Genomic DNA, 27,921 nt, shown 5'->3' on the forward strand with positions numbered 1-27,921 from the left:
CCTCTCATCATCTTATACACCCTCTTCTCCTTCTCCTTTCAGTATTTTGAAGGAATTGCTCTCTTCACAACTTTCTGGTCAATTCCTTGCCCTATGGTATTCTTCCATGCAACAGAAGAGAACCAACACCTCTTACCAACATCTGGGGCCGAAACAGTCTTTACAGGTGAAGCAGCAATTCACGTGTACTTCCAATCTGGCAAACTACATTCAGTGTTCACAATATGGACTCCTCTGTGTTTGAGAAGCCAATCCAGATTGGGTGATCTGGAATGACCCTGAGCTCCCTGTTACCCCAGCTTGAATTCTCCATTGTACTTGCTCTCTGACCAATATGTCTGTGACCTCTTGGCTCTTAGACTCGAGGCAGTGAAGCCTAATGAAAGCTTGCAAAGGAAGACCTCATATTTTGCCTGGGCATGTGGGAGTCACTGTAGAATCCTTCAAATTTTGGTAATTTATTCATCTATTCTGCATCTGTATTGGCCCTTTTCACTCTGTCATTGATCTATGATTTCAGCTTAGATTTCCTTTCTCCTTTACTAGAGCCTAACCTCAAAGTTCAGAGTAAATTTATTATCAAAGTACTTTATGTTATCATATACTAATGAGATTTAATTTCTTGCAGGTAATTACAGGGGAAAAAATAAGGTCAAAATTAAAAATACATTTATTATCAAAGTATGTATACGCTATAAAACCTTGAGATTCATCTTGCAACAGGGAGCAACAAAACAAGAAACCCCCAAAAGAACTCATTAAAAAAAAGACCGGACAAACACTCAATGTGCAGAGAGAGAAAAAAAAACAAAATTAAGAACCAAAAAAAAGTAGAACTTATGAAAAAAGTAATACATAAACAGATAAAGACTGACAACCAATATGCAAATAAAAACACATTATGCAAATTAAGAATAAACACTGACAACATGAGGTGGAAGAGCCCTTGGAAGTGAGCCTTTTAGTCGTGGAATCAATTTAAAGTATTGGTGACTGGAGTTGTCCATGCTGGTTCAAGAGTCTGATGTTTCATTGCGTAATTACTGTTCCTGAACTTTCTGTCCCAATGGTGGGCAGTACTTTCTGCCCCAATGGTGGTAGCATGAAGAGGTCATGACCAAGATGGTGGAGGACTTTGATGATGAATGCTGCTTTCTGATGGCGGTGTTCCTTGTAAATATACTTAATGGTGGGGAGGCTGTGGCCTGTCATGGACTGGGCTGTAGTCTTTTGCAATCGTTTTGTAGTCAGTGAAATTCCACAGCTCTATGGTTAGCAACACGTAACATGGGCAAGAAGCATAATCACCTGCTTATTGACCTGTCTTCATCTCTTTATAAACTTATCCTATCCATTCCTCCTGCCACTTACATTCCAACTTAAACTTCCCTTTATCTCTCTTTCCCAGTTTGGACTAAAGTATCTCTGACCTGAGTCATCAGATGCTGCCTGATCTGCAAAATATTTCTATCATTTTCTGTTTTTATTTCTGAATTCATTAAATCGTGTCTTCTAAGGGCTTTGTGTATCTCTCCATAAGGCACGTTAATTGAAGATTAAAGATTAGCTTACACAAAGTACACGGCAGATGCTGTGGTCAAATCAAGATGTACAAAAAAAGCTGGATGAACTCAGCAGGTCGGGCAGCATCCGTTGAAAGAAGCAGTCAACGTTTCAGGCCGAGTCATCAGGACTAAAGAAGGAGGGGGCAGGGGCCCTATAAAGAAGGTGGGGGGAGGATGGAAAACCAATCAGAGGAAAGATCAAGGGGTGGGGGAGGGAGGGGATAGGCAGGAGAGGTGAAGAAGGAATCTAAGGGGAAAGCACTATGGGTAGTAGAAGAAGGCAGAATCATGAGAGGTGATGGGCAGCTAGAAGAAGAGACAGAGTGAAGGTGGGATGGGGGAAGGGAGAGGGAGGGAATTACCAGAAGCTGGAGAATTCGATGTTCATCCAAGGAGCTGGAGACTACCCAGACGATATATGAGATGTTGTTTCTCCAACCAAAGTTTGGCCTCATCATGGCAGTAGAGGAGGCCACGTATGGACATATCGGAATGGGAATGTAAAGGAGAGTTGAAGTGAGTGGCAACCGGGAGATCCTGTCTGTTGTGGCGGACGGAGTGGAGGTGCTTGACGAAGCGGTCCCCCAATCTGCGTCGGGTCTCACCGATGTAGAGGAGGCCGCACCAGGAGCACCGGATGCAATAGATGACCCCAACAGACTCACAAGTGAAGTGTTGCCTCACCTGGAAGGACAGTTTGGGGCCCTGAATGGTGGTAAGAGATGAGGTGTAGGGACAGGTTTAGCACTTACGCTTGCAGGGATAAGTGCCAGGTTGGAGATCTGTGGGAAGGGACGTGTGGACCAGGCAGTCGCGGAGGGAACAATCCCTGTGAAAAGCAGCGAGGGGTAGAGAGGGAAAGATGTCCTTAGTGGTGGGGTCCTGTTGAAGGTGGCGGAAGTTGCAGAGGATAATAAGCTGGATCCGGGGGCTGGTGGGGTGATAGGTGAGGACATGGTCTCTGTTGTGGTGACGGGAGGATGGGGTAAGGGCTGAAGTGTGGGAAATGGAGGAGATGCAGGTGAGGACATCAGTGATGACGGCAGAAGGGAAACCATGATTCTTAAAGAAAGAGGACATTTGGGATGGCCTGGAACAGAAAGCCTCATCCTTGGAGCAGATGTGGCGGAAACGGAGGAACTGGGAATAGGGAATAGAATTTTTGCATTTGACAGGGTGGGAAGAGGTATAATCGAAGTAGTTATGAGAGCCAGTGGGTTTATAGAAGATGTCAGTGGACAGTCTATCTCCAGAGATGGAGACCGAGAGATCGAGAAAGGGGAGAGAAGTGTCCGAGATGGACCAAGTGAATTTGAGGGCTGGGTGAAAGTTAGAGGCAAAGTCAATGAAATTGACGAGCTCAGCATGGGTGCAGGAAGCAGCACCAATGTAGTCGTCAATGTACAACAAGGTGTACCAATGAGGGCCGTGCAGTAGATGTGACTTATAGGGACTTCAGTAAAGCCTGTCACAAGATCCCGCATGGAAGACTGGTCCAGGGCCCATGGAATCCATGGCAAATAAGTAAATAGGATTCAAAATTGAGACATGAAGTGATAATAGTGGTGTGGTTTTATGATTGGAATCCTTTGACTAATGGTGCTCCATAGGGATCTGTGCTGTGACTCTTGCTATTTGTAACATGTGTGAATGAATTAGATGCGATAGAGGAGTCGAGAGGAACTACAGCTGTTTTCTCTGAAGAGAAGGGTTTTGAAGGGAATACGACTGAGGTAAAGATGCAGTACACTTGCAGAAAATTTTAGATTTAGAGTAAGGGGTAAGAGGGGATCTGAGTAGGAACCATTCTTATCCAGAGTGGATATATGTTTTCCCTAGAAACATCGTCCGAGTGCATGATGGACAACATTTACAAAGTGGCTGGAGAAGCTCTTGAATCGCCTAAGCACAGAAGGCTGTGGGCCAAGGACTGGAAGATGGGATTAATACAAATGAATGATCATCGGTTGCCAAGACCATGATGGGCTGAATGATGCGCTTCCATGGTGTATGACACAATGACCGCACCCGACTCTATAAATAAATAATGTACTCATTCGGAAAGTCTGACAAAAATGTTTCAGAGATGCACAATGTGGTGATAAACAAGATGCTCAGGGAGATGACATCTCATCTCTCATCTGGTGAGTGGATAGCTTTCACAGAAGGTCTGGAAGGAAAGGGGATAAGAGGGAGGAGGTGCAGAAAGATTTAAGAGATTAGAGCAGAAACTACATAAATTGATGCAGTGCTAAAGCAGTCAGGGGTGCCAAAACAGATGGAATAGATTGCAGGTGATCGTGCACTTCAAACACCGGAATGAATGTTTTCATGTCAAGTCTCTGTGAACCAGTGTACTGTGGATCAGTGACTTCCAGAGTGGAGAGTGACTGATACTGATGTGCTATATCCTATTCTCCATGCTCCCATTGCCTCAGTCTCCAATGATATACATACATCAATACTCACCTTGAAATTAACAAATGCATAGAAATATAAATACAAAATATTTGGCATTTCTTTCACGATTACACAAAATCCAATCACCAGATCATTTTGCTACAATCCAGAAATTTGACTGAGTACTGCTGGCCATGAGTTACTAGTTCCCTCATTCAGTTTCTGCACTAGTTGTGCAGACAACTATGCCTCTTTCTATGAAACAATACTTCTGGAGCACTGTGGTGGAAATTAGGGACACTCATTAAACAACAGCAGATTAAGAAATCCTTCACCTATCATATTTCCCCTGCAACTAGTTTGGCTCAGCTTCAAATCCCGTAATCTGTTCTGAGGAACTGGATGGAGAGCCCCATCTTCAGTCACATCAGCAGTATTCCCATCCCACGCCAGCCATGTTTCTCATCAGTTTTCTAGAACCCAGGACCAAACCTTCCCTGAAATTGACCTTGAGCCTGGGCCTGACACTGCCCTTAACACACCCACCAGCATGTATTCAACCTGAGGCTCAATCTAACTGCAGATGACTCACCGCTCATCCCAAACCAAGCGGGTCCACGCCATGTGACAAACAGTTCCTCCTCAACAATCTTCTGAACCTGTCCTTAGTATTGGGTTTCCTCACTTTCGACAATGTAAATGTGGAATTGATGCACGAAGACCTGTAATGATGCTTCCAGGTCAAAGCACTCATAAAGTTGTATATCAGATCTACTGCCTAACTATTTCCCTTTGTCTTCTCTCAGTTCCCACATCTATATTCTACCTTTTATTGTTTCTCACACTGACATTTCTTTTCACAGTAATCATTAATCTTACAATTTAATATGAGCCTAAGGAGTTGGTGAAGGAGGGAACACATAAGATTTTTGGATCATTGGATCATCCAGGAAGGGTGGGACCTGTACAGAAGGAACAGTTTGCACCTGAACTGGAGAGGGACTAGTAACCTAGCGGGAGGTTTTATTAGTGCTGCATGGTGAGGTTTAAACTAGAGTTGCAGGGGGATAGGAACCAGAGTGCCAGAACAGTTAGTGGAGAGGTTGTGGAGGCAGATGTTGGTAAGACCTCAGACAGCATCAGGAATCAGAAGGTTGAGCATGGTTATACTATTGTCCTGAGCTGCATATATTCCAATGCAAGGTGTATCATAGGAAAGTTGGGTGAGCTCAGGGCATTGATCAGCACCTGGAATTCTGATGCCTTAGCCATTAATGAGACTTGGTTGCAGGAGGGGCAGGACCTGCAGCTCATTATTCTAGGGCTCTGTTGTTTCAGATGTGACAAAGATGGAGGGATTAAAGGAGGAGGGGCAACATTACTAGTCAGGGAAAATGTTACAGCAGTGCTCTGTCAGACAGACTGGAGAAATCGACCAGTGAGGTGTTATAGTTGGAATTGAGAAATTGAAAGGTCTGACCATAATAGTGGGGCTATATTATAGACCACCCAACCGTCCTAGGGATCTAGAGGAACAGGTTTGTAAAGAGATCACAGACTGTTGCAAGAAACATGAGGTTGTTATAGTAGGTGACTATAACTTTCCACAGATTGACTGGGAATCCCATACTGTAAAAGGACTAGAAGGGATAGAGATTGTCAAATATGTTCAGGAAAGTTTCCTTAATCAGTACTAGAAGTCCCAATGAGAGAATGTGTGATACTGGATCTGTTATTGGGGAATGCGTCAGGGCAGGTGACAGAATTTTGTACAGGGGAACACTTTGTATCCATGACCACAATGCCATTAGTTTTAAAGTAAATATGCAAAAAGACAGGTCTGGCCCTGCATTGAGATTCCAAATAGGAGAAAGGCCAACGTTGATATTATCAGAAATAAACTGGCAAGTGTGGATTGGAACAGATTGTTTTCTGGCAAAGGTGTACTTGGTAAATCGGAAACCTTCAAAACTCAAATTTTGAGAGAACAAAGCTTATATGTGCCTGTAAGAATAAAAGGTAAAGATAAGTGTAGGGAACCTTGGTTGTCAAGAGATATTGAGGCTCTGATCAAGAGAAAAAGAGGTGTATAGCAGGTATAGGCAAGCAGGAATGAGTTAGGTGCTCATGGAGTATAAGAAATGCAAGAGAACACGTAAAGGAATCAGGAAAGCTAAAAGAAGGCATGAAGTTGCTCTAGCAGACAAGATGAAGGAGAATCTTAAGGAATTCTGCAGATATATTAAAAACAAACAGATTGAAAGGGACAAAACTGGTCATCCAGATGACCTGAATGGTAATCCATGTGTGAAGACAAGTCAGATGGGGGAGATCTTAAATGAATTCTTTTCATCTGTTTTTACTCAGGAGGCAGACACAAAGTGAGGCAAAGCGGCATCAACATCACGGACCCTGTACAGAATGCAAACGAGGAGGTAATACAGATGAGAAGGTGCTGGCTACCTGAGGCAAAATCAGGGTGGATAAATCCCCGGGGCCTGACAAGGCGTTCCCTCAGACCCTACAAAAGGTCAAATGCAGAAATTGCTGAGGCCCAAGAAGAGATATTTAAATCGCTCATATCAACAGCAGAGGTACCAGAGGACTGGAGGATAGCCAATGTTTAAAAAGGATAAACCAGGAAATTACATCCTGGCAAAGTTATCAGAAGGTATTCTAAAGAACCGGATATACAGTATAAGTATTTGGATAGACATGGACTGATTAAGGATAGTCAGGATGGCTTTGTGCGTGAAAGGTCATGTCTAGCCAATCTTATAGAATTTTTCGAGGAAGTTACCAGGAAAGTGGATGTTGTCTGCATGAACTTTAGGAAGGTATTTGACAAGGTCCCGCATGGGAGGTTGGTCAAGAAGGTTCAGTCACCTGGCATTCTGGATGAGGTGGTAAATTGAATTAGATGTTGGCTTTGTGGGAGAAGCCAGAGAGTGGTAGGAGTGTGCTGCCTCTCTGACTGGGCCTGTGACCAGTGGTGTACTGCAGGGATCAGTGCTGGGTGTTGATGCTTGCCACCTATATCAAAAATAACTGGATCAGCAGGTTTGTGGATGACTGCAAGATTGGAAGTGTAATGGTCAGTGAGGACAGCTATTGTGGCTTGTAAGGGGGCCTGCATCAACTGGAAAAATGAGCTGAAAAATGGCAGATGGAATTTAATGCAGCCAAGTGCGTAGTTTTGGACTTCGGTAGGACCAATCAGGGTAAGTCTTACACAGAGAATGGTAGGGCACTGAGGAGTGTGGTAGAAGAAAGGGATCTGGGAATACAGGTCCACAATTCATTGGAAGTGATGCCACAAGTAGATAGGATCGTAAAGAAAGTTTTCAGCAGATTAGTTTTCATATATCAATGTATTGAGTACAGGAGATGGGATGCTATGTTGGAGTTGTATAAGCTGTTGGTTAAGCCTAATTTGGAGTATTGTGTACAGTTTTGGTCACCTGCCTACAGGAAAGATATAAACAAGGTTGAAAGAGTACAGAGAAAATCTACAAGGATGTTGCCCGATCTGGATGACCTGAGTTATAAGGAAAGATTGAACAGGTTAGAATTGTGATCTTTAGAACATAGAAAATTGAGAGGAGATTTGATAGAGGTATACAAAATTATGAGGGGTATAGATAAGGTAAATGCCAAGCAGGCTTTTTCCACTGAGGTTGGGTGGGACTGCAACCAGAGGTCATGGGTTAAGAATGAAAGGTGAACAGTTTAAGGGAAACATGAGGGGAAACTTCTTCTGTCAGAGGGTCATGAGAGTGTGGAATGAGCTGCCAGAACAATGGTGCATGTGAGCACGATTTCAATGATTAAGAGAAGTTTAGATAGGTGCATGGATAGTTGGAGGACTATGGTCCCAGTGCAGGTCGATTGGAGTAGGTAGTTTAATGGCATTGGCATGGACTGAAGTAGCTGAAGGGCCGGTTTCTGTGTTGTACTTCACTACGGCTCTATGACCTTGTTACAGGCACCAACAAGCTTTGTGCATAAATGAGCAATAAGTTCACACGCAAGTTAAAAATGGGAACGAATCATCAGCAGTAAAGGGCATCATTACCCAACAACAAAGTGTTCACCTCCAAGGAAGGACATCAATAGGTAACAACTTATAGATCATGGATGACAATTGACAGCCACAAGGAAAATACAAATCATGATGACAGATACACATAAACATCAGATGCATGACCTGACTTATAACACACAAACCTGACACACATAAAAAGGATACCACAACAGCAAGGTCAGCTGAGAAGAAGACCTTAAGGCACAGTATAAAAGACAGAGCAAAATTGCAAGCATGGAAAAGGGGACTAGGATCTGGGTGGAACAGGGGTCAGAGAACGGCACAGGAGTCAGAGAACGGGACAGGGGTCAGAGAACGGGACAGGGGTCAAGGAATGGGACAGGAATGAGAGGGTGAGCAACACTGTCTGAGATCGGTTAAAAATACATTATTTTGCATACGTCTCCTGAAACTCTTGCAACCACAGCTTTTTAGTAGGACTACCTTTGTGTGCTTTCACTGGCATTCCTGTGCTTGCTGGTGATAAAATATCAACTAAGCTAATAGCAGGGATGGTTGGAAAGGGAAAGAATTGCTGAAACCTTGTTCAGATTAAGTATGAGCCCAGTGAAAATTGATATATTTAGCTAATTCTACATTTGGAAACGATTTACAGCAAGAATAAGAGGTGTAATAGTATATGATCCCCACTAATTAATTCATAGTGAATGGTTTGAAATTTTCTGTTATAACATGAAAGAATTAACAGTTTAGGATTTTAATGCCACCTGCTTCAGCTTTACAAATATAAATTATTTATAACTTGGAGAGTTTTGTGGAAATTAAAAGAGCTTAGCTAAGAACTATTGAAACGTTTGGGTCTGCACCAAGCAAGATCACTCAGCAATGACTGAATGCCATGAGGAATGGGCTGCCTATTCCTCCCCTAATACATCAGCTGCCAAGGCCATGGCATCAAAAACATATGGGCTCATTCAACCGAACAACACGTCTTAGAATGTAGCCAATATTCAGCAGAGCTTTGGCTGAAATCAGGACAGAGAGAGACTGCAGATGCTGGAAATCTGGAGCAATGCACAAAATGCTGGAGGAACTTAACGGGTGAGGCAGCACCTACGGAGCGAAGTGGGCAGTCAGTCTATGAGTTAATAATCTTCTTCAGTCCTGAGGAATAGCATTTCTCTAACTTAACAGTCTGTTTCAGGATTAAGGCTTTCAAAACAATGTAATATTACTCTGCGTGATTGTGATTACTCTGCAAGAAGGTGATCGCCAGGTAACATTCATTCATCTTCACTTCCACTTGCATTCAGCCTTCTGACGGTGCCATTTTTTTGGCAGTTGATGGGCAGTTTAGGGATTGAATCCTCCCACAGCGCTGATCTCTACTGACCCCCAGCAACATCTATGTTTGAGAGAAGTTATGGCATCAAACTTTTTTCTGACTTCTGCAGCTATCAGTCACAGACTCTCAATCTGCCTATAAAAGAACAGGGAGTAAAGGCACTGGGTGACATAGCTTGCAGCTTAGTAGCCATTCACCAGTTGTTCCAAACAGGCCCAGAGTACAGCTCATGTGGCAGGAGCACCTTTCATTGGTCAGGCCAGCAGAACACTGAGGCAGGATTCTGGTTTTAGCCTGACACACTGCACTGACATCAACGCTGCGGAGCCAACCAGACAGGGAACTAAAGGGAAAGGAGGCGCTTACCGGCTACTCAGACATCGCCGCAGGGAGTAAGAAGCACCTCCAGCACAGGTCCGCGAGCAGTCACTCCACTGGCCCCAGGCATCCCACTGTGAATCTCCATCCTCCTCTGAGTGGGCTGTCTGCCAACTCTGAAAGGCACAGGACATTCAATACAACAGATACCATAGCAGAGAACGTCCATGAAAATTACATCCCCAGCTTCATGTCAGATTGAGTGTTTGGTGGATATTTAGCCCTGGAGGTAGATTATCCATAATTAAAAATAAAATTAAATTGTTTTTCTCACAGTTTAAGTGGATCATTCATAGGCAATTCAAGTCCTTTAATGTGTGCATGTTGATACTTTAATTAGATTAGATCCCAATGCTAGAGATCAGTGTTTATTTCAGCATTTCTTTCTTTCATGAAGGGGCTTTAAGTTTCAGATGAAACATTTAATGCAGCAAATAATGTTTCTGAATAAACAAAGTGTGAAGGAGTTGCAACAAAAGGCTAAACTTTGATGGAGGTCCGTGTTAATTTGTCAACACAATTTACATTACATCATATTTTCAAGTATTGCCCTTCATTTTCTTCACCGGTTCCATCTCAGCCATATTCAAAGGCAATGAGAGTGTGGTGGAAGTAGAGGGGCAGTTGGGGTGATGAGGGGAGGAGTTGAAGGTAGAAAGGGGTGCAGACTGGGCTTAGGTTGGATTGGGAAAGCGGTGTGAGGTGGGGTTGCGTTTGGGTTGTGGTGTAGTTGCAGTGACATTTGAGTAACATGAGGTGCAAGGTGGGGGTTTTTTGGGGATTGTTTGGGGGCAAGGAATAGGGTTAGGACTGGAGATGAGATTTCAGGAAGGATTGGGTTTGGGCTGTGGAGGTGTTTGGGTGGTGATGGTGTGGAGTGTCGGTTTTGATTGAGATTGGGACTGAATGGACATTGCGGGTGGGTTCAACTATATAAAACGAGGATGAAAAACTGGTCTGCCCAGATCTTAGTGCTTCTGTCTGGCTGTTCACAGTTAAGATGTAGAGACACTAGTTACTCTGAGCATTGTGCAAGGATCCACAACATTTTGTAGATTTTATTATCAGTCATATCATTTACAAACTGCATGATGCTGCATTTCAAATAACATCTCTGAAAAATACAAATACTTACCTAGATAAAAGTAAATGAATACATAAAAAGAATATAGAAAGTATAAGCATGAGTAGCGCATTTGGTGCTATGAGCTTACAGAATGTCACTTTACTGCATTAACTTTGAGTTCCTTAATGCTAAAAAAAGTATCAGTCTCTATCTTGAATCTAGTTAGCAAATAAACTTTCATTATCATCTTGGATAGAGATTTTTAAATGTTTTCCTTCCACTAGTTGAAGAAAATGCTTCTCAGCTCTGAGTTCTGGTCCAGAGGAGAGACCTTAAATGGTTTAAGATAATAGTTCTCTATAAGTGGCAACATAGTTAAGGAGGGTGGAGAAGAAAGCAAATGGAATGCTTGCCTTTGAAGATGTGGGATGTTGTGCTGCAAATTCATAAAACGCTGGCAAAACCACACTTGGAGTATTGTATGTGGTTGAGGTCATCACATAAGAAGGTGTAGTTCCACTGTAGAGTGCAGAAGAGATTCACCAGAATTTTTGCGGGATTGGAGAATCTTAGTTACAGAGCAAGATCGGAAAGGCTGGGATTGGTTCTCCTGGAGTAAAGGTGACTGAGGGAGTGACCTGATAGAAGTAAATAAAATTATAGGAGCCATTTATACAGAGTAGGTACTCTTCCTTTCCCATGATAAAGGCATTAAAAACAAGAGGACATAGACTTCTTGAGGAAAAAAAAGAATTTTGAGGGAAGGTGGTTGATATCTGAAACCTGCTGTCAGAGAAGATGGTGGAATTAAATACACCCACAACATTTCAGGCACCCAAACAGACATGATATGGAAGGACATAGATCAAATGGGATTAGAGTGGAAGGCCAAAATGATCAGGTGGACTGAAAGGCTCATTTCTGTTCTACACAACCTTCTATCACTGTCCTGAATGGCTGACCCCTCATTTTAAGGATCTGATCCCTGCTTCTAGATATTCATTCAAAGGAATCACTATGTCTCCATCTGTCTCATCAAGCCCATTAGAACTTTCTAGTATCATTGAAAATACCTCATCCTTGCAAATTTAAGAGAGATTGGAGACAATCTACTTAAATTCTCCTCATGAGACAAACCTACCAACACCACATGGTCTATTTTAGGGCTGCAAAGTATCTCGAACTGGAGGCTTGGAAATGGATGCCAATGATACCGGACCACACAGCTTTTCACCGGAGTGTTTGTCAGTTCCATTAGTGATTAGGGATAAAGGTCACAGTAGAAGAGGCCTAACTTTGAATTCTTGGAGGCAGTTTCATAGTGGAACCTAACCCCATATTGCATTAATCTAGAAATGTACTGAACAAATGAATTCAGTCGAATATTTTAAAGGTGAACCTGTAAAGATACTACGTAAGAGATAAGGTTCAATGTTGGCTGAAGGAAGTATGCCAAGTCTCCGGAATCCTGCAATGTACATTCATAGAGTATATAAAAAGACACTTCAGCCAACTGAGTCCATGTCACCATCGAGGATCCACTGACATTAATGTAACACTAAACCCATGTTATTATCCCATCAAATTCAAAAATCCAAGTTACAAAGGGTCTTGAGAGTCCTTGTGCAGGATTTCCAATAAGTTAACTTCCAGTTTGAGCCAGTACTAAGAATGGCAAATGCAATATTAGAATTCTTTTCGATAGGTCTAGAATATGAAAGCCAAGATATGCTGCTGAGCACAAACACAAGAGATTCTACTGCTGCTGGAAACCCAGAGGAACACACACAAATACTGTAGGAACTCAGCAGGTCAGGCAGAATCTATGGAAATGAATGAACAGTTAGCAATTCGAGCTGAGACTTGATGAAGGGTCTCGCCCATAACGTCGATTGTTTATTAACTTCTGTAGATGATGCCTCACCTACTGAGTTCCTCCAGTGTTTTTTGTGTGTTTATATTATACTGAGACTTAAAAAGGCATTAATCAAACAGCACTTGGAGTATTCTGAGCAGTTTTAGGCCCCATATCAAAGAAAGGATGTACTGGCATTAGAAAGCGTCCAGAGGATGTTCACAAGAATGATCCTGCGAATGAAAGGGTTAACCTGTGAGGATGGTTTGATGACTCTAGGTAGGTACTCGGTAGAATTTAGAAGAATGAGGAGGAATCTCATTGAAACCTACCGAATATTGAAAGTCCTAGATAGAGTGGATGTGGAGAGGATGTTTCTTAGAGATGATGAGTCTAGGACCAGAGGGTGTAGCCTCAGAATACAAGGACGTCCCTTTTGAACAAGGATGAGGAAGAATTTCGTAAACACAAGAGATTCTGCAGATGCTAAATGCTGGACGAACTCAGCAAGTCAGGTAGCATCTATGCAAATGAATAAACAACCGACATTTGTCTCAGACCATTCTTCAGGACTGCAATTGATCATTAACCAGAGGGTGGTGAACTTATGGAATTCATTTCCACAGATGGCTGTGAAGGCCAAGTATTTAAAGCAGAGGTTGATAGATTATTGATGAGTAAAGTGTCAAAGGGAAAAGGCAGGAAAAATGGTATTGAAAAGGATAACAAATCAGCCATGATGGACTGATGGAGAATACTCAATGGGCTTGTTGGCCTAACTCTGCTCCTACAGTATGTCTTCTGGTTTTTTGGTCTCGGGATTTGGGATTTACTAAAGATGGATAAAGACACAGTGGTAGATGAAAGGGATCTGGAAATACAGGTACATAATTTGTTGAAAATGTCATCACAGGTAGATAGGGTCGTAAAGAAAGCTTTTAGTACATTGGCCTTCATAAATCAATGAGTCGAGTACCGAAGATGGGATATTATGTTAAAGTTGTATAAGATGTTGGTGAGGCCTAATTTGGAGTATTGTGTGCAGTTTTGGTTACCTACTTACAGGACAGATGTAAACAAGGTTGAAAGAGTACGGAGAAAATTTCCAAGAATGTTGCCAGGTCTGGACAACCTGAGTTATAAGGAAAGATTGAATAGGTTAGGACTGTGTTCTTTAGAGCGTAGAAGATTGAGAAGAGCTTTTGATAGTGGTATACAAAATTATGAGAGCTATAGATAGGGTAAATGCAAGCAGGCTTTTTCCACTGAGGTTGGCTGGAACTGCATCAGAGGTTTTGGGTTAAGGATTAAATGGTGAACAGTTTAAGGGAAACATGAGGGGAAACTTCTTCACTTAAGAGGGTCTTAAGAGTGTGGAATGAGCTGCCAGCACAAGTGGCCCATGCAATCTCAATTTCAACATTAAGAGAAGTTTGAATAGTAAGATATGGAGGACAATAGTCCTGGTGCATGTCGCTGAGAATAGGCGGATTAAATAGTTTTTGGCATGGACTAGATGCGCTGAAAGGGCTTGTTTCTGCACGGTACTTCTCTATGATTCTATGACACAGATAAATGAAGGTTATTAAAGCACTTTCTCCTAGAGCCTTTGAACATAATGGGTCTTTCAGTTCCAGAATTCCAGTCAATCTCTTTCACAAATGGGCCACCTTTGCAAACCTGACCCAACTTCCACCTCAGGGGTGCAGAGGATGATGTTACAAAATTCTGTGTGCAATGCTCCTTTTGGAATATTGAAGGGGAACACGGATCATGTTGTCCGAGGAGTGTTTGTCACAGATGAATGCACTATTTCAAAATTTGCAACGTCCTTCAAAGGCTGACTCCAGCTTCACCAAGGAAAAAATGATCAGCAATGCCTATATTCACATGTTATAAAGGAACCCTGCAATTTTTACATAGATCGATCTATGCAGAAATATTCATAACAATTTTGAAACAAATATTTTGTTCTACAAATAAACTACACTGAATCAACACAATGATTTGAATTCTGCAAACTGCAGGTGGTGCCGTCTAATGTATTTTAAAAAAACACACAGTGTTACCTGTAGAGAGTTTAACTATGCATTCCTCCAAATAAACTTACACACATTTTCCAAGTACATACCATATTTTAATTGCAAACAGCAGTAGTTTCCCTCACTGTAATAGGTCAGCATTCCTAGGATTACAAAACCCTTCCTCCTCACTGCTGGAGTATGGCCCATTTTTTCCACTTAGAATACATGTGACCAGACAGGGGCTCATCTCCCTCTCACCCTGCTTTCAATCCAATTGGGAATTAGTATACATGCCATGTCTCACAGCCTGAGGGTACTTGCTGGCTTTTTTGTATATTGTTTAAATTAGGATAATATGAAAGGGCAAATTATGGCATTTAAATTCATTACTTTAATTGGCTCGGAGCTGTTATTCAGAACAGATGAACAAACTCAGTTGATGTTCAATATTCATGATGCTTAGAACGATAGCTTGGTTTTAATACTAAAAGGTATGCAATGAACAGGGTAAGCTGAAATGTGATCCCCAACCTTGGCATGTTAACAGTATGCAGCTACACACCAACACTCTATACTCTCTACTCACATGTTTCTCTTCTCCATTGGCCACTTCCGAAGTTTCAGTGAATCTTAATTGCTCTCAATGCTTTCTGCAGTCATGGCCATTACCCACTTCAGTGCCTATCAGGCCATGCTACCTTCCAATTCACTGCTCAGAGAGACTTTCCATCAGTAATTCCGCAGTGCTTGACTGTATGGTACAGCTCATCCACTTTATCACGAGTACAATACACATGAAGATTTTTTTCTCTACAGATATACTTAGTTTTGGAGAATAGAAGTATCAAGTGCCTGCAAATAGTCTCACAGCTTTATCTTTGAATATTCAATGAGCTGACAATGAAAGTCCAAAAATATACCATTTTTATTCCATAAGACCATGAGACGTCGGAGCAGAATTAAGCCATTCAACCTATCGAGTCTGCTCCAGCATTCGATCATGGCTGATTTATTTTTCCCCTCAACCCCATTCTTCTGCCTTTTCCCTGTAACCTTTGATGCCCTTAGTCATTCCCTGCATCAGAAATTAGCTGAGATTGTTAAATGTATCAAGGTGAGGGAGAAAATAGGTAGGTGAGGGAGGAGGGATGAAATGAGAATTGGGTGGTGATAAGGGATGAAAAGGGCTGAAGAAGAAGGAATCTGGTAGGACAGTGGACCATGGGAGAAAGGGAAGGAGGAGTAACACTTGAGGGAGGTGATGGGCAGCTGAGGAGAAGAGATGGTCTAAGAGGGGAACCAGGATGGAGGATGGAAAAAGATAAAGGGGAGTGGGAGTAATTACTGGAAATTAGAGAAATCGGTACTCATACCATGTGGTTGGAGGCTATTAAGATGGAATACTGTATAAGGTATTGCTACTCCAACCTGAGGGTGGCCTTATCGTGACTGTAGAGAAGGCCATGCACTGAGATATCAGAATGGAAAGTAGAATTAAACGAAGTGCTAGGAGGGAGGTCAGTGGGGAGGGACAAGTGAACAAGAGAGTCACATAGAGTGGGATCCCATCAGGTTGGAGTAGCCTCCAACCTGATGACACTAACATTGAGTTCTCTAATTTTCATTAGTTACACTTCTCACCTCTTTTTTCCATCTCCCATTCTATCTCCCCTCTTATCCTTTCTCTTCTCCTCACCTCCACTCTGGTGACCCTCTTCTTTTCTTTTCTCTCATGCTCCACTGTCCTCTCCTATCAGATTTCTTCTTCTTCAGTTCTACGTCTTCTACCTATCACCTTCCAGTTTCTCACTTCACTACCCCTCCCCCCACCTATCATCTGCCAGCTGCTCCCCTTATTTCCTTATTCTAGCTTCTTCCCATTTCCTTTCCTGTCCTGATGAAGGGCTTTGACCCAAAATATCAATTGTTTATTCCTCTCCATAGATGCTGCCTGACCTGCTGAGTTCTTTCAGCATTTTGGGTGTGTTACTCTGGAAGAACCTTTTGTACTTATGACTTTGTTAAGGCTACAGGGAAAATCAATAGATGTACTATATTTAGATTTCCAGAAATCATTTGATAAGATTCCACGTCAAAAATTATTATAACAAATAAAACCTCATGGTGTAGGATGAAACACATAGCCATGGATAGAAGAGTGCCTGGCTAACATTAAACAGGGAGTACTTATAAGTGTTTCTCCTTCTGGTTGGCATAATCTAATGAACAGTGTGTCACAAAGATCATTACTGGGATACAGATAGTTCCAGTGAATGGAACAAACGTAGCTAGTTAAGTAAATTGTGAGGGAGTCAAATAAAGTATAAAACGATATAGATAGGTAACAAGAATGTGCAGAGATCTGACAAATGGAGTATAATGTGGAGAATTGTGAAATCTCCACTTTAACAAGGAAAAAAAAATCATTATCTACATGGTGAAAGATTGTAGAGTTCTGAGATGTAGAAAGATATAGACAACCCAGTGTAAAATTTGTAAAATGCTAGTATGCAAATACAGCAGGTAGTGAGGAAGACAGACAAAATGTTATGATCTCTTACTGGTAACTTAAAATCAGAGATTATCCTTTAGTTATCTTGTGTGCTCCAGGTGACATCACATCTGGAGCAATGGACTGTGTTAGTCTTGTTTAAGGAAAAGTGTTAATATATTGGAAACACTTGAAAGAAAGCTCCTAGACTGATTGATACAATTGGTGTTAGTTTCTACAAGAATCTAGAAGAGTGAGAGACGACTTGACTGAAGCAAAGATAACTGAGAAGTCTAACCACAGTGGGTAAACAGAAGATGTTTCCACCTGTAGAAGAATCTAAGACTAGAGGCATTTAGAGGAGTTGCAATTTTTTCTCTCAAAGGGTTTGCGAATCTTTGGATTTCTTTTTCTCAAATGGGGATTGAATATTTGGAATATTTTTAAAGAAGAAGGAGGTGGATACATTCTTAATAGATCAAGAATATATATAAAAAAACATTCAAAGCAGCAAAGTGACAAAGCTAGCAGAGTTGGTGCCTCAAAGTGGTGGAAATGTAGAGCTAAATCCTGATCTTGTCTGCTGGCTATGTGATGTTGGTATGTTTTCTTTGTGACCCTACAGGTTTCGTCCAAGTATTCCAGTTTTCTCCTACAGCCCAAAGACATGTAGGTTAATTGTCCACTGTAAATTGTTTAGGTGTAGGTGAGTGCTATAATCTTTTTTTCTTTCTCAATCTTTTTTATTAAGTTTTGAATTGATAAACATAACAATGATAATGATACAAAGAGATCAGGATTACATTAATAACGGTTAACGTGTACAGCCACAGACCCTGAGTGACATGTGTATTCTAAGCCTCCCAATCTCTTAATAACTGAACTGAACATGAAAAAGATTCAAAAAATATTTTTACAGAAAAAAAAGAGTCCCTCTAAACAAAAAAAAAACCAAAACAGAAGCTGGGCTGCCATGGTTAAAATCATTATTTCTCATTAACTCAGCTCCTCTATACACAAACAAAAAGTTATTGAAAAGGATTTGGAAAAGGTCAGCTTACATCATATATGTTGAGTAAATGACCTCCAAGTTTCTTCAAATTTAACCAAAGGATCGATAGTACTGCCATAATCTTGGAGGCAGTTGAGAAGAAAGTTTGGCAAACTAAAATGGGTCTTATATAGGATTAGCATAATTGGGTTGTTGCTGAGCAACAAGGGCTCAGTGGGTTGAAGCTTCCACAGTGCGTCTCCCCATGAATTCTGATTCCGCAACTCCAATGACTGATAGATTGGAGTGTAAGAGTTGAGGTCAATCACAGTTCTATTAAATGGTGCAGTAGGCTTGAGAATCCAAGTGACCTACTCCTAATCATAATTCATTTCTTCAGAAGGATATCTCATTTTGGAATTAAACATTATGCTTCAACATGGAAGTAGGTACAAAGGAGATGTCAGGGGTAAGTTTTTTTTACACAGAATTGGTGAGCGATGGTGGTGGAGGCAGATACGATAGGGTCTTTTAAGAATCTCTTGGATAGGTAAATGGAGCTTAGAAAATTTGAGGGCTATGGATAAGCTTAGGTAATTTCTAAAGTAAGTACATGTTCAGCACAGCATTGTGGGCCGAAGAGCCTGTATTGTGCTGTAAGTTTTCTATGCTTCTATACTAACATACTCTCAGATCTCCAGAATTAAATCCACTTGTACCAACACAGAATGCAATCAATCCCGTGATAGTCACAGATGGAAGGAAAATCAAAGTCAGAAAAAATACTTTTTTTAAATCTTGAATGCACCTTCTCAGGGAGCTGCACAGCTGTCCAGATCAAGAATGCTCACTCACAGAGATCCAATCCAGGTGCACAGAGATCTAGCCTCAAGAATGACTGAATTCAACTGCAACAGTACTGACTCCAGATAAAGACCAACCATGAGGCTGACATAACATAGGCTGCAGCTTAGGGCTAAGCACAGCAAAGACACTTAAGCCTAGCCCTTCCTGTGGCAGTGACTCCAAAGTCAACTCTTCTCCCCTTCATTACCACACATCCTATTCCCCTCTCTTTACTGGCGTCTCCATTTCCCAACAACTCCTGCCTAGACTCCCTTCCCTTTTTGATCACTTCTCAATCCTTCTCTTTATTTACCTCTCCTTCCTGACAATGCCACCTAGAATCCTCTTACATACCTTAACATATTTATCCTGTGTGCATTCTCCTGTTTTCCAGTGGACATTTACCAAATCACACAGCAGGGCTGCAAAGTTTTCATGCAAGACTATTGAGCAGCAGGTCAAATAGTTCTGAGCACCTATTTCAGTCACTAAATAATCATCATAAGCTGTAGACAGACGAGCTCTTCTCTCGGGTATGGAACTGAATGCTGAGCAGTGCACAGGTCACTGGGTATAACTAGGCAGAGACACAAGAGAGTGCAGATGCCAGGATTTGAAGCAACAAACAATTTGCTGGAGGAACCCAGTGGATTGATCAGCATCTGTGGAGGGAAGGAATTGTTGATTTTTCGGGTCAAAAACCTGGATCCGGTTTCAACCTAAAACATTGCCAATTCTTTTCCTCCCACATATGCTCGTTGACTTGCTGAGATCCAACAGATCAGTTGTTTTGAAGTATAATCAGGCACTTGAGCACAAAGTATCAGCCTTACCTTGTTGAATTAGTGACAATTCCTCATGATGAGAATGACTACGAAGAAAATATTCCTTCATGTTGAATGAAAGAACAAACTTTGAACCCAAAGCTGAACCAACTCTAGTTTACAGATCTATTCTTCATACAATACTGCTATCTTTAAAAAGAGTCACTTGGAACTTAGGGATAAATGTCTCAAGGGAAATAATCATTAGATGCCAAATACATAAGTTAGCAGTGGAGTGGCGGGGGAAGGTGGATGGATGTGGGGTGATTACAGGGTTGTAAACACACAGCATGATACTTCAAGCATCTCACCTCTGTAGCTGTTTAGTTACTGTTTAGTTACATTGTCATTTTCTACATCAGGTATCTGGCTAAAAGTTTCAAATGACAGTAAGTAGACATTCTAAAATGTCAGAATACATCTGGTTATAATGGAGTAGAATGCATTGCAAGCATTTCCAAGATCTAGTGCTCTCCCAGCGTATATGACAAATAAACTCTTCTTGGGCTTCAACGTTTCAATGACAAACTCTGCAAACTTCTTCCGAGATGACGCATCAGCATGTCTAGAACAAAGGCCAAAGAACAAAGAAGGCTTTTCTTCTGTCTGCGCAAAGCATTAGATTCTTTATAACTTACCTCTATAGAGAGGAAGGTCAGCGCAAGTTTCGTTGCTTTGAATCATTGTGTAAAGAGAAGATAAGGCTTCTTTGTTCTTTGGCCTTCATTTTAGACAGGCTCAGGCATCATCCCTGAAGAAGATGGCAGAGTTTGTCTTTGAAACAACTATTATAATTAATACCTATACCCGGCTGGAAGCCCAAGAAGAATTTATATATCAATTTTTCCACTTCAAAGAAAGAGTATAACTCAAGAGGCCAATACACGTACACTTTGAAAGCAAACTCCTTTAACCAAAGGGCTGTAAGAATATGAAGTCACATCACAGGGAGTAGTTAATATGGGGAATAAGAGATATAGGTACTTCCGAAGTGAGCTTCAACAGGAATAAGAGGGAGAAGGGAACAGGGATTATGCTGACTAAGATGGGGAAAGACAGAGGTTGTCTTGAATGGAGCATAAACACCAAAGTGGACAGGTTACAAATGAACACAGAGATTAGGAGGGTGAATAGGCCCCTGAAGCCTGCTTCATCTTTTAGTAGGATTGGAGCAGATCTGACTGTAACTTCAACTCCACATTTCCATCTATAACCAGTAACCTTTCACAATATGGTCTGTTTTTGTGCTCTACATCCCATGTAACCCCATGTAACATTTCGAAGGAATTTGAATAAGCATTTAATGCTGAAAGTACTATGCTAGCTTTATTTACATTTTTATACAAATTCCACGAGTAATGAACCATTGAATTTGAGAACGAGCTCAGGAGGGTTTGTGGCTGCAAGATATTTCACCCAAATATTCTGTTAATATTTATGCTGAGGAATTCTGATTTGTGGTGTGATACTTTACCCAAAGAACAGTGAGAATGGGACTTCACATCAATGGGGAGTGTTTAACATAATATACAGTACATACAGCACATACATCCAAGTGGAGGCTTGACAGGAATAAGAGGTTTAGGGTCCTTTCATTGGGTTGTAGGGGTCCACAATGGAGTTCACTCTATGGCGCTGGATAAACTTCACAAGCAATGGAGATGCAGGTCACATATTTTGTCATGCATTCCACTGCGCTGGTCACGGTTCTCTGCATCGGAGTGTAGTCCAATATGATCAGGCATAATTCATTATGTTAGCTGTGTCTGAGAGCACTTCATTGCATTGAAGGTATGGTTGATCGTTATGGGACAGTACAATTGTTATGCTGTTGGCATTTACTTTGCTGAGATAAGTTCACTCATTTGGGGTTCACTTCATTATGTTGGGACATTGTTCACTGTGTTGGGGTACAGCTCTCTATGCTGGGATGTTTTCAGCTATGTTGGGTAGGTTCAGTTCATCCTGCTAGGATTTAGTTCACTGTGCTTTCCACCTTTGAGTACAGTTTATAGAACAGTACAGCACTGGACAAGACATTCATGCCACTATGTTGTGTCACTCTTGATATTAATTTATCCTTTTTCCCCTTCCTGACTATTGCCCATATCCTTCCATTCCCTTCATTTTCATGTCTATCAAAATTCCTCTTAAACTTCACCAAGTTGCCTGCTTCCCCTACTGCCTCCAACCACTCTCTGTGTGAAATACCTGCCCCTTACATCACCCTTAAACTTCCCTCTCTCAAACCCTAAAAACATGCCCTCTGATATTTGACATTTCTCGTCGGGGGGTGGGGGGTCAAGATTCTGACCGTCTACCGCCTCTGTGCCTCTCATAATTTTATGGGCAGTAGCAAACCTTGTGCCATTGTTTAAGAAGGAAATCAGATAAATCAAGCAATATTACGGCAGTGGGCCTCATATCAATGGTAGGGAAGTTATTGAAGAAGGTACTGGGAATAGGATTTAAGTGTATTTGGAAAAGCATGACCTGCTTAGAGACAGGGAAGGTCACGTCTTACAAACTTGAATGTTTTTTGATGGTGTAATGTAGTGGCCATCATCTACATGGACTTTAGCAAGACATCTGATGAGGTCCTTTATGATAGGTTGATTCAGAAAATAAGGATGCATGGGGTGGACGTGAATTGGAGTTTAGATTCATAACTGGCTTGCCTATAGAAGACAGAGGTGGCAGGCTACTATTCTGGCTTGAGTTCTGTGACCAGTGATGTTCAAAGGTTCAAAGTTTCACTTATCATCAAAACATGCATCCCTACACAACTCTGAAATTTGTCTTTCCAGATAGGCACAAAACAAAGGAAGAACATGTAAATTGTTCAGAGTCAGAATCAGGTTCACTATTACCGGCATGTGTTGTGAAATCTGTTAAATTAGCAGCAGCAGTACGATGCAATAGATGCAACCTTGGAAGTTCTGGAAGCTTACTTGGAGGGTCTGTCATTGAGCTTGTGCAGAGCCAAACTCCAATCACAAACATTAATTTTTTGTCATGTGACAACTGTGCAAGTACATATAAAGTGAGCAAGACTTTGCACTTTTTATTAGTACTACTGTGAAAATCACTGACTGTACATTAAATGTTGACCAGTGAAGTGTTAAGTTTTGAGGATGAGTTTTTGAGGAAATGACAAAGATGATCGATAAGGGCAGGGCAGTGGATATTGACTCTCCATACCTTAGTAAGGTATTTGACGTGCCTCCAAAGACTGCTGGTCCAGAAAGTTAACTCATGTGGGATCCACATGATTTGCAGACCTCAAACACAGGTTTAGGCCCCAGCTGAAAGTCTGCATTTTCTTTGAATAAAAGTTATAGAGTATTTCAGTTTCTTTCCCGGACAGCCAGAAGAACCAACCAGTCTCCCTGTAGGAATGCTCACCATTCCTAAATCCATACACCTTTCAGCAAAATATCCACAAATATTCCTAAACTTTTCATTAACACTCCTGCTTCTGTTCTGTCTCTCAAAATTAGTCCTTATTCCCATCTAGTTCCCTCATCACTCCATTCCTCCCAAAAAAAAGCTTCTCATCTACTTTCCAATCATTTATTTGGATATCAGCATTACCCTCTGCTCACCATTCAAAGCTTTCTCTGCTATCCTCTCCCTACTCCTTTATCTCAGCTCACATTCTCCCATTTTCAATCCACCCTCAGCCCATTGCTCAACACATTTCACCTGCAAAGTCCACTCTCTGTGATATTGAGAGATGATGGAGGAAAGGACTTGCATGGGTAAAATCTGACCTGTTCTGCATTATATCCACTACTCCCAGTTGGTCTTACCCCTGCAGCCTCAGCTGAAATGGGACGGGCCCCTGTGAGATATCCCTTGAACATGTGTCTTCAGAATTAGAAGGTGATCTTGGCTGATGAATTACCCTCAGAGATCCCATCAATGTATACATTAAAGTTCAAAGTAAATGTATTAACAAAGTACATATATGTTCTCCTATACTACCCCGAGATTCATTTTCTTGCAAGCATTTACAGCAAAAAATGTAAGAGTTTATGAAAAATTATACAGAAACAGAAAATTGCTGACAAGCAACTAAAGTGCAAAAGGAGACAAACTGCCTGACCTGCTGGGCATATCTCCTGCTCTGCATTTCACAATGCCTACATTATTCTGAGTAGATTGTTCTGTCTATGTTATCACTCTTTTAACTGCTCCCGTCCATTCATTGACTAGGTCATCCATGGTCTTTCTGGTTTTAATCTTTAAGAGATATCCGCCCTCTTCACCTGTGTCCCTCCCTGTCAAGTGTATTGTCATTTAACTATATAGGTGTCAAATGAGACAGTGTTTCTCCGGAGCATGGTGTAAGGCACAGTACTGTACAAAATGCACATATAACATACAATAACTTAGGAAGGTAAGGATAAAATCTATAGATGAACTACGCATAAATAAACAAACTAAGGTGCACAGCTTACATATTGTAAGCTACAGAACAGATTAACCGGTGACACTTTGAATGCAATGCGGCAGGGAGTTCAGAAACCTAGTGGCCCAAGGGAAGAAACTGTTCCCATCCTGACCATTCCTGTCTTGATGCATCAGAGTCTCCTGCCTAATGGTAGAAAGTCAAAGATGCTGCCTGACCTGCTAAATACCACCAGCCTCTTCTGCTTTTGATTCAGTATCCAACAGTTTATTGCTATAATGCGTCTGAAAAGAGGGAAAGCAGACCCAGAAAACCTTTGGTGTCCTTTAAACTGTGGTATGGGATCATTTTTAACATGCCTAATACTGTTTCAGTTGGGGACCTCTAATAAAACGACAATCATACCCAAAATCACAAAGATCAGAGAAAATGAGGGGCAAAAAAATAGAAGTGGGACTAATGTATTGTCTCCATGGAGGACTAATCAAGAAATTTTTTAAAATATTGTAACAAAGGGATGGGAGGGATATCAATCTTATATAAACAAATTAATGCTGAAAAAAGCGTGAGTAGAATGCAATATGCAAGGCTTTCTCAACAATAGGTCATGGAATCAGTCTAGTTTTAACACTGTCTTGGGTAATACAAGAGGATTAGGTAGAAACTAGAAAAATTATTCTCTAGAGAAACATAATCACAGTATAACAGAATTTCATTTATGCAACTAGAACAATGAATTGAAGTAAAGGTATTTGCATGGGTGTGAGACTAAAAGGACCCAAAGTTTAAGAAATTACCTTGGGGTCCTTGCCAAATGATAATAATAAAAATAAGAGAAATTTGTTTTCAAAGCACATAATTCTCAGCAAACATATATTCAATGAAGAAATGAAAGTGAATCAGACAAAGTGATCCGTCACAGTTAATTAAGGAAGAGCATTAGATTAAAAGAAGGGGGTGGCTGGGTTTGTAGAGTTACCCAGAGTAACAAGTCTGAGAAGTGGAAGAGTTTAAAAAGCAGCCATGAAAAAGCAGCCATGAATCACCAAACAATTGTGAATGGGGGAGAAAATAGAGTGTGAGGGTAACTCATCAAGAAATAAAAAAAAATAAGATTTTACAGAATGATGTAAAAATGAAAAAAGAATTCTGAGCTCCTTGGAGGCAGAAACAGCAGAAATTACATCAAAATATAAACCATTTACAGAAATATTTTATATCTGAATATATTGCAAATGGTGCAAAAACATACCAGAAATAATAGTGAATCAAGGGGAGACATAGGAAAGAGAAAATAACAGACACACACACACACACACACACACACACACACACACACACACACACACACACACACACACACACACACACACACACACACACACACACACACACACACACACACACACACACACACACACACACACACCAGCTGATTCCTAGCCCAAGGTCTTAAAGGCTGAGGTGAGCAAACTCACAAGGAACAGTAATGAAAATTAGCTTTTCCTGCTCTGGGTATTTCAACTCCATTCTCAGCCATGGAGCACTGTCTATTTTTATCCCCAACATATAGAAAGCCAGACTCTAATCATAATCCCAAACCAAGTTCACAATTCTTGGCAGACATGCAATGTATTTATTGAAGTTCTATTTTGTAGTTGCTTTAAACTACCTTTTATTCCCTCCTTTGACACCAAAGTGGGGAAGGAAAGTGGCTATATATTTTTTTTTGTTTTCTAACTGAGGCCCAATTTCCAACAGCTGGTTGACCATACAAAGATCTCAATATCTTTTCAGGTAACTAAAAATACCAGAGTATTTGGAATCCTGGTTATGACCATTCTCTGGCAACGTTGTCCTGTGCTCCATTATTTAGTCTGGAGCATTCCTAATTCCAGTCTCTGGGCAATTCCTCACTAGGAGGTAGCGTCTGGTCATAACGCAGCAAATATCATTCACTCATATATAGTCTCACCAGTCTTCTCATACACACCTTCCAACAACTGTAGGGCAGAGGAGCTGAGCACTCTCACCTCAGTATAAATGCACTAATGATTATTTATTTTCAGCTCTGGCAAAGCGGACAGTGCTGTAACAACCTTCTAATGTTACACTAACAAGGTTCTCTCGGGGAATCCTGTCGGCACCAGCTCAGCACCACTGTATTAGCTGTCCAGGAAAAGAAATTAAAGCGCTAACTAAATTGAGTAAGCTAGGATAGCAAGAACAGCTATGCACCTTTTATATGATCAAACATGCCAAAAGCACTCAAAAAAGGCAAAGCCCTTTCCTGGTGCTATTTGTCAGAGTTACCGATTTACCAGAAGGCCATCCCTTAAGGAACGAAGGGTAGGAATGAAAGAAACTGAGAGTGCCAGTTCTCAAATTTCACCACATTTGAAATAACAAATCATCCTACAGTAACAATGACCCCGACAGCAAAGTAGTTACAGCTAAATTTCCACTTTATAAGAATCACGATTAGCCGTTAACCTTTTGCATACTTTGTGCTACATTACTATTATTTCAATAGCTTGAGCAGAAAACTTACACCTAAATGCCTGCACTGCAGGTTTCAATATTTCCTTTCAAATGAGTAGGGAAGAACAAAATAAAAATAAGTGTCTATCTCCTTTCCTTTGCCAGTGCTTCTGAAGGTGTTTGGAGGACGTGCTGGCGTGTGCAAAGTATTACTCTTCACACCACATACAACAGTTAATGCACATTCGAAAACATTTACAGGGCAAAACCCTTTTACAGTTCTCAAACCTAACTACCAACAGATGACAATTGCTTGATAACAGACTTACTTTTAAACACTCAATAGAAAGTTTAATTTGTGGAATATAAATGTGAAACTTTGCCAAGTAAAAATAATGCTTGTAATAACCTGCACACTGTACAAAAGTTGATATCAAACTCTCCAAAGTATTTTACAAAAAAGCGGTAAAGAATGTAGAAAAGAACTGTTAGAAGCTGGAACTCAGAAATTCAGTTAGATTAACAATGACTTAATGTTATTTACCAGTAGCATAAAGAGCAGAATATGAAGAAAAATTGTAGCTGTTGCCCAGTGACAAGGATCCATGTTTTGTGGGCTCACTGGCGTCCCTGGTAACCTGAAGAAACTCCACACAGTTACTCTGGGCAAGGTCACAGAGAATGCTCAGCTTTACATTCTGCAGCCCTGTCTATTTGAAGCCCCATCAGCAGCCTGCTGTTTCCTGAAGAAGGGGCTGCACATTTTCTGAACGTGGAGACCCAGGAACAGCAGCTGCCCAATCAGGCTTTACCTTATCAGACATGCTAATAGGGAAAAGGGGAGGGAAAAGAAATTCCAGAGCGGTGGCAATGTGTGAGAGCAAAGGAGGGTAGTTGTGTGTGAATACTAATGTGAGAGACTCCAAATGTGTAGTGTACGGTTCAAAGTAAACTTACATCCATCTGCCATGGATACTAGCATGGATAAGAAATTGGCTGACTGGCAGGAGGCAGAGGGAGCCATTTCTGGTTGGCTGCTGGTGACTAGTGGTGCTCCACAGGGGTCTGTGTAGGGATCGCTTCTTTTTACATTATATGTCAGTTTGGATGACATAATTGATGGCTTCATGGCCAAGTTTGCGAACAATATGAAGTTAGGTGGAGGGGCAGGTTGTGTTGAGGAAGCTTGGGGTCTG

At 41.2% G+C, this 27,921-nt stretch overlaps 1 protein-coding gene across 1 annotated transcript in view; it reads right to left on the reverse strand.

Annotated features, from left to right (window-relative positions):
- The window catches only part of LOC132396871 (ADAMTS-like protein 1), a 148,984-nt gene extending 121,522 nt beyond the window's left edge, over positions 1 to 27,462 (reverse strand). Inside the window, exons 1-2 of the mRNA XM_059974888.1 lie at positions 27,270 to 27,462; positions 9,722 to 9,849 (exon numbers count right to left, since the gene is read on the reverse strand). Coding sequence (XP_059830871.1) covers positions 9,722 to 9,849; positions 27,270 to 27,332 — 191 coding nt within the window. The 5' untranslated portion in view covers positions 27,333 to 27,462. The remainder of the gene's footprint in view (positions 1 to 9,721; positions 9,850 to 27,269) is intronic.
- Positions 27,463 to 27,921: the final 459 nt, after the last annotated feature.

The sequence above is a fragment of the Hypanus sabinus genome, chromosome 7 (genome assembly GCF_030144855.1).
Source record: "Hypanus sabinus isolate sHypSab1 chromosome 7, sHypSab1.hap1, whole genome shotgun sequence".
In the NCBI taxonomy this organism is placed as follows: domain Eukaryota; kingdom Metazoa; phylum Chordata; class Chondrichthyes; order Myliobatiformes; family Dasyatidae; genus Hypanus; species Hypanus sabinus.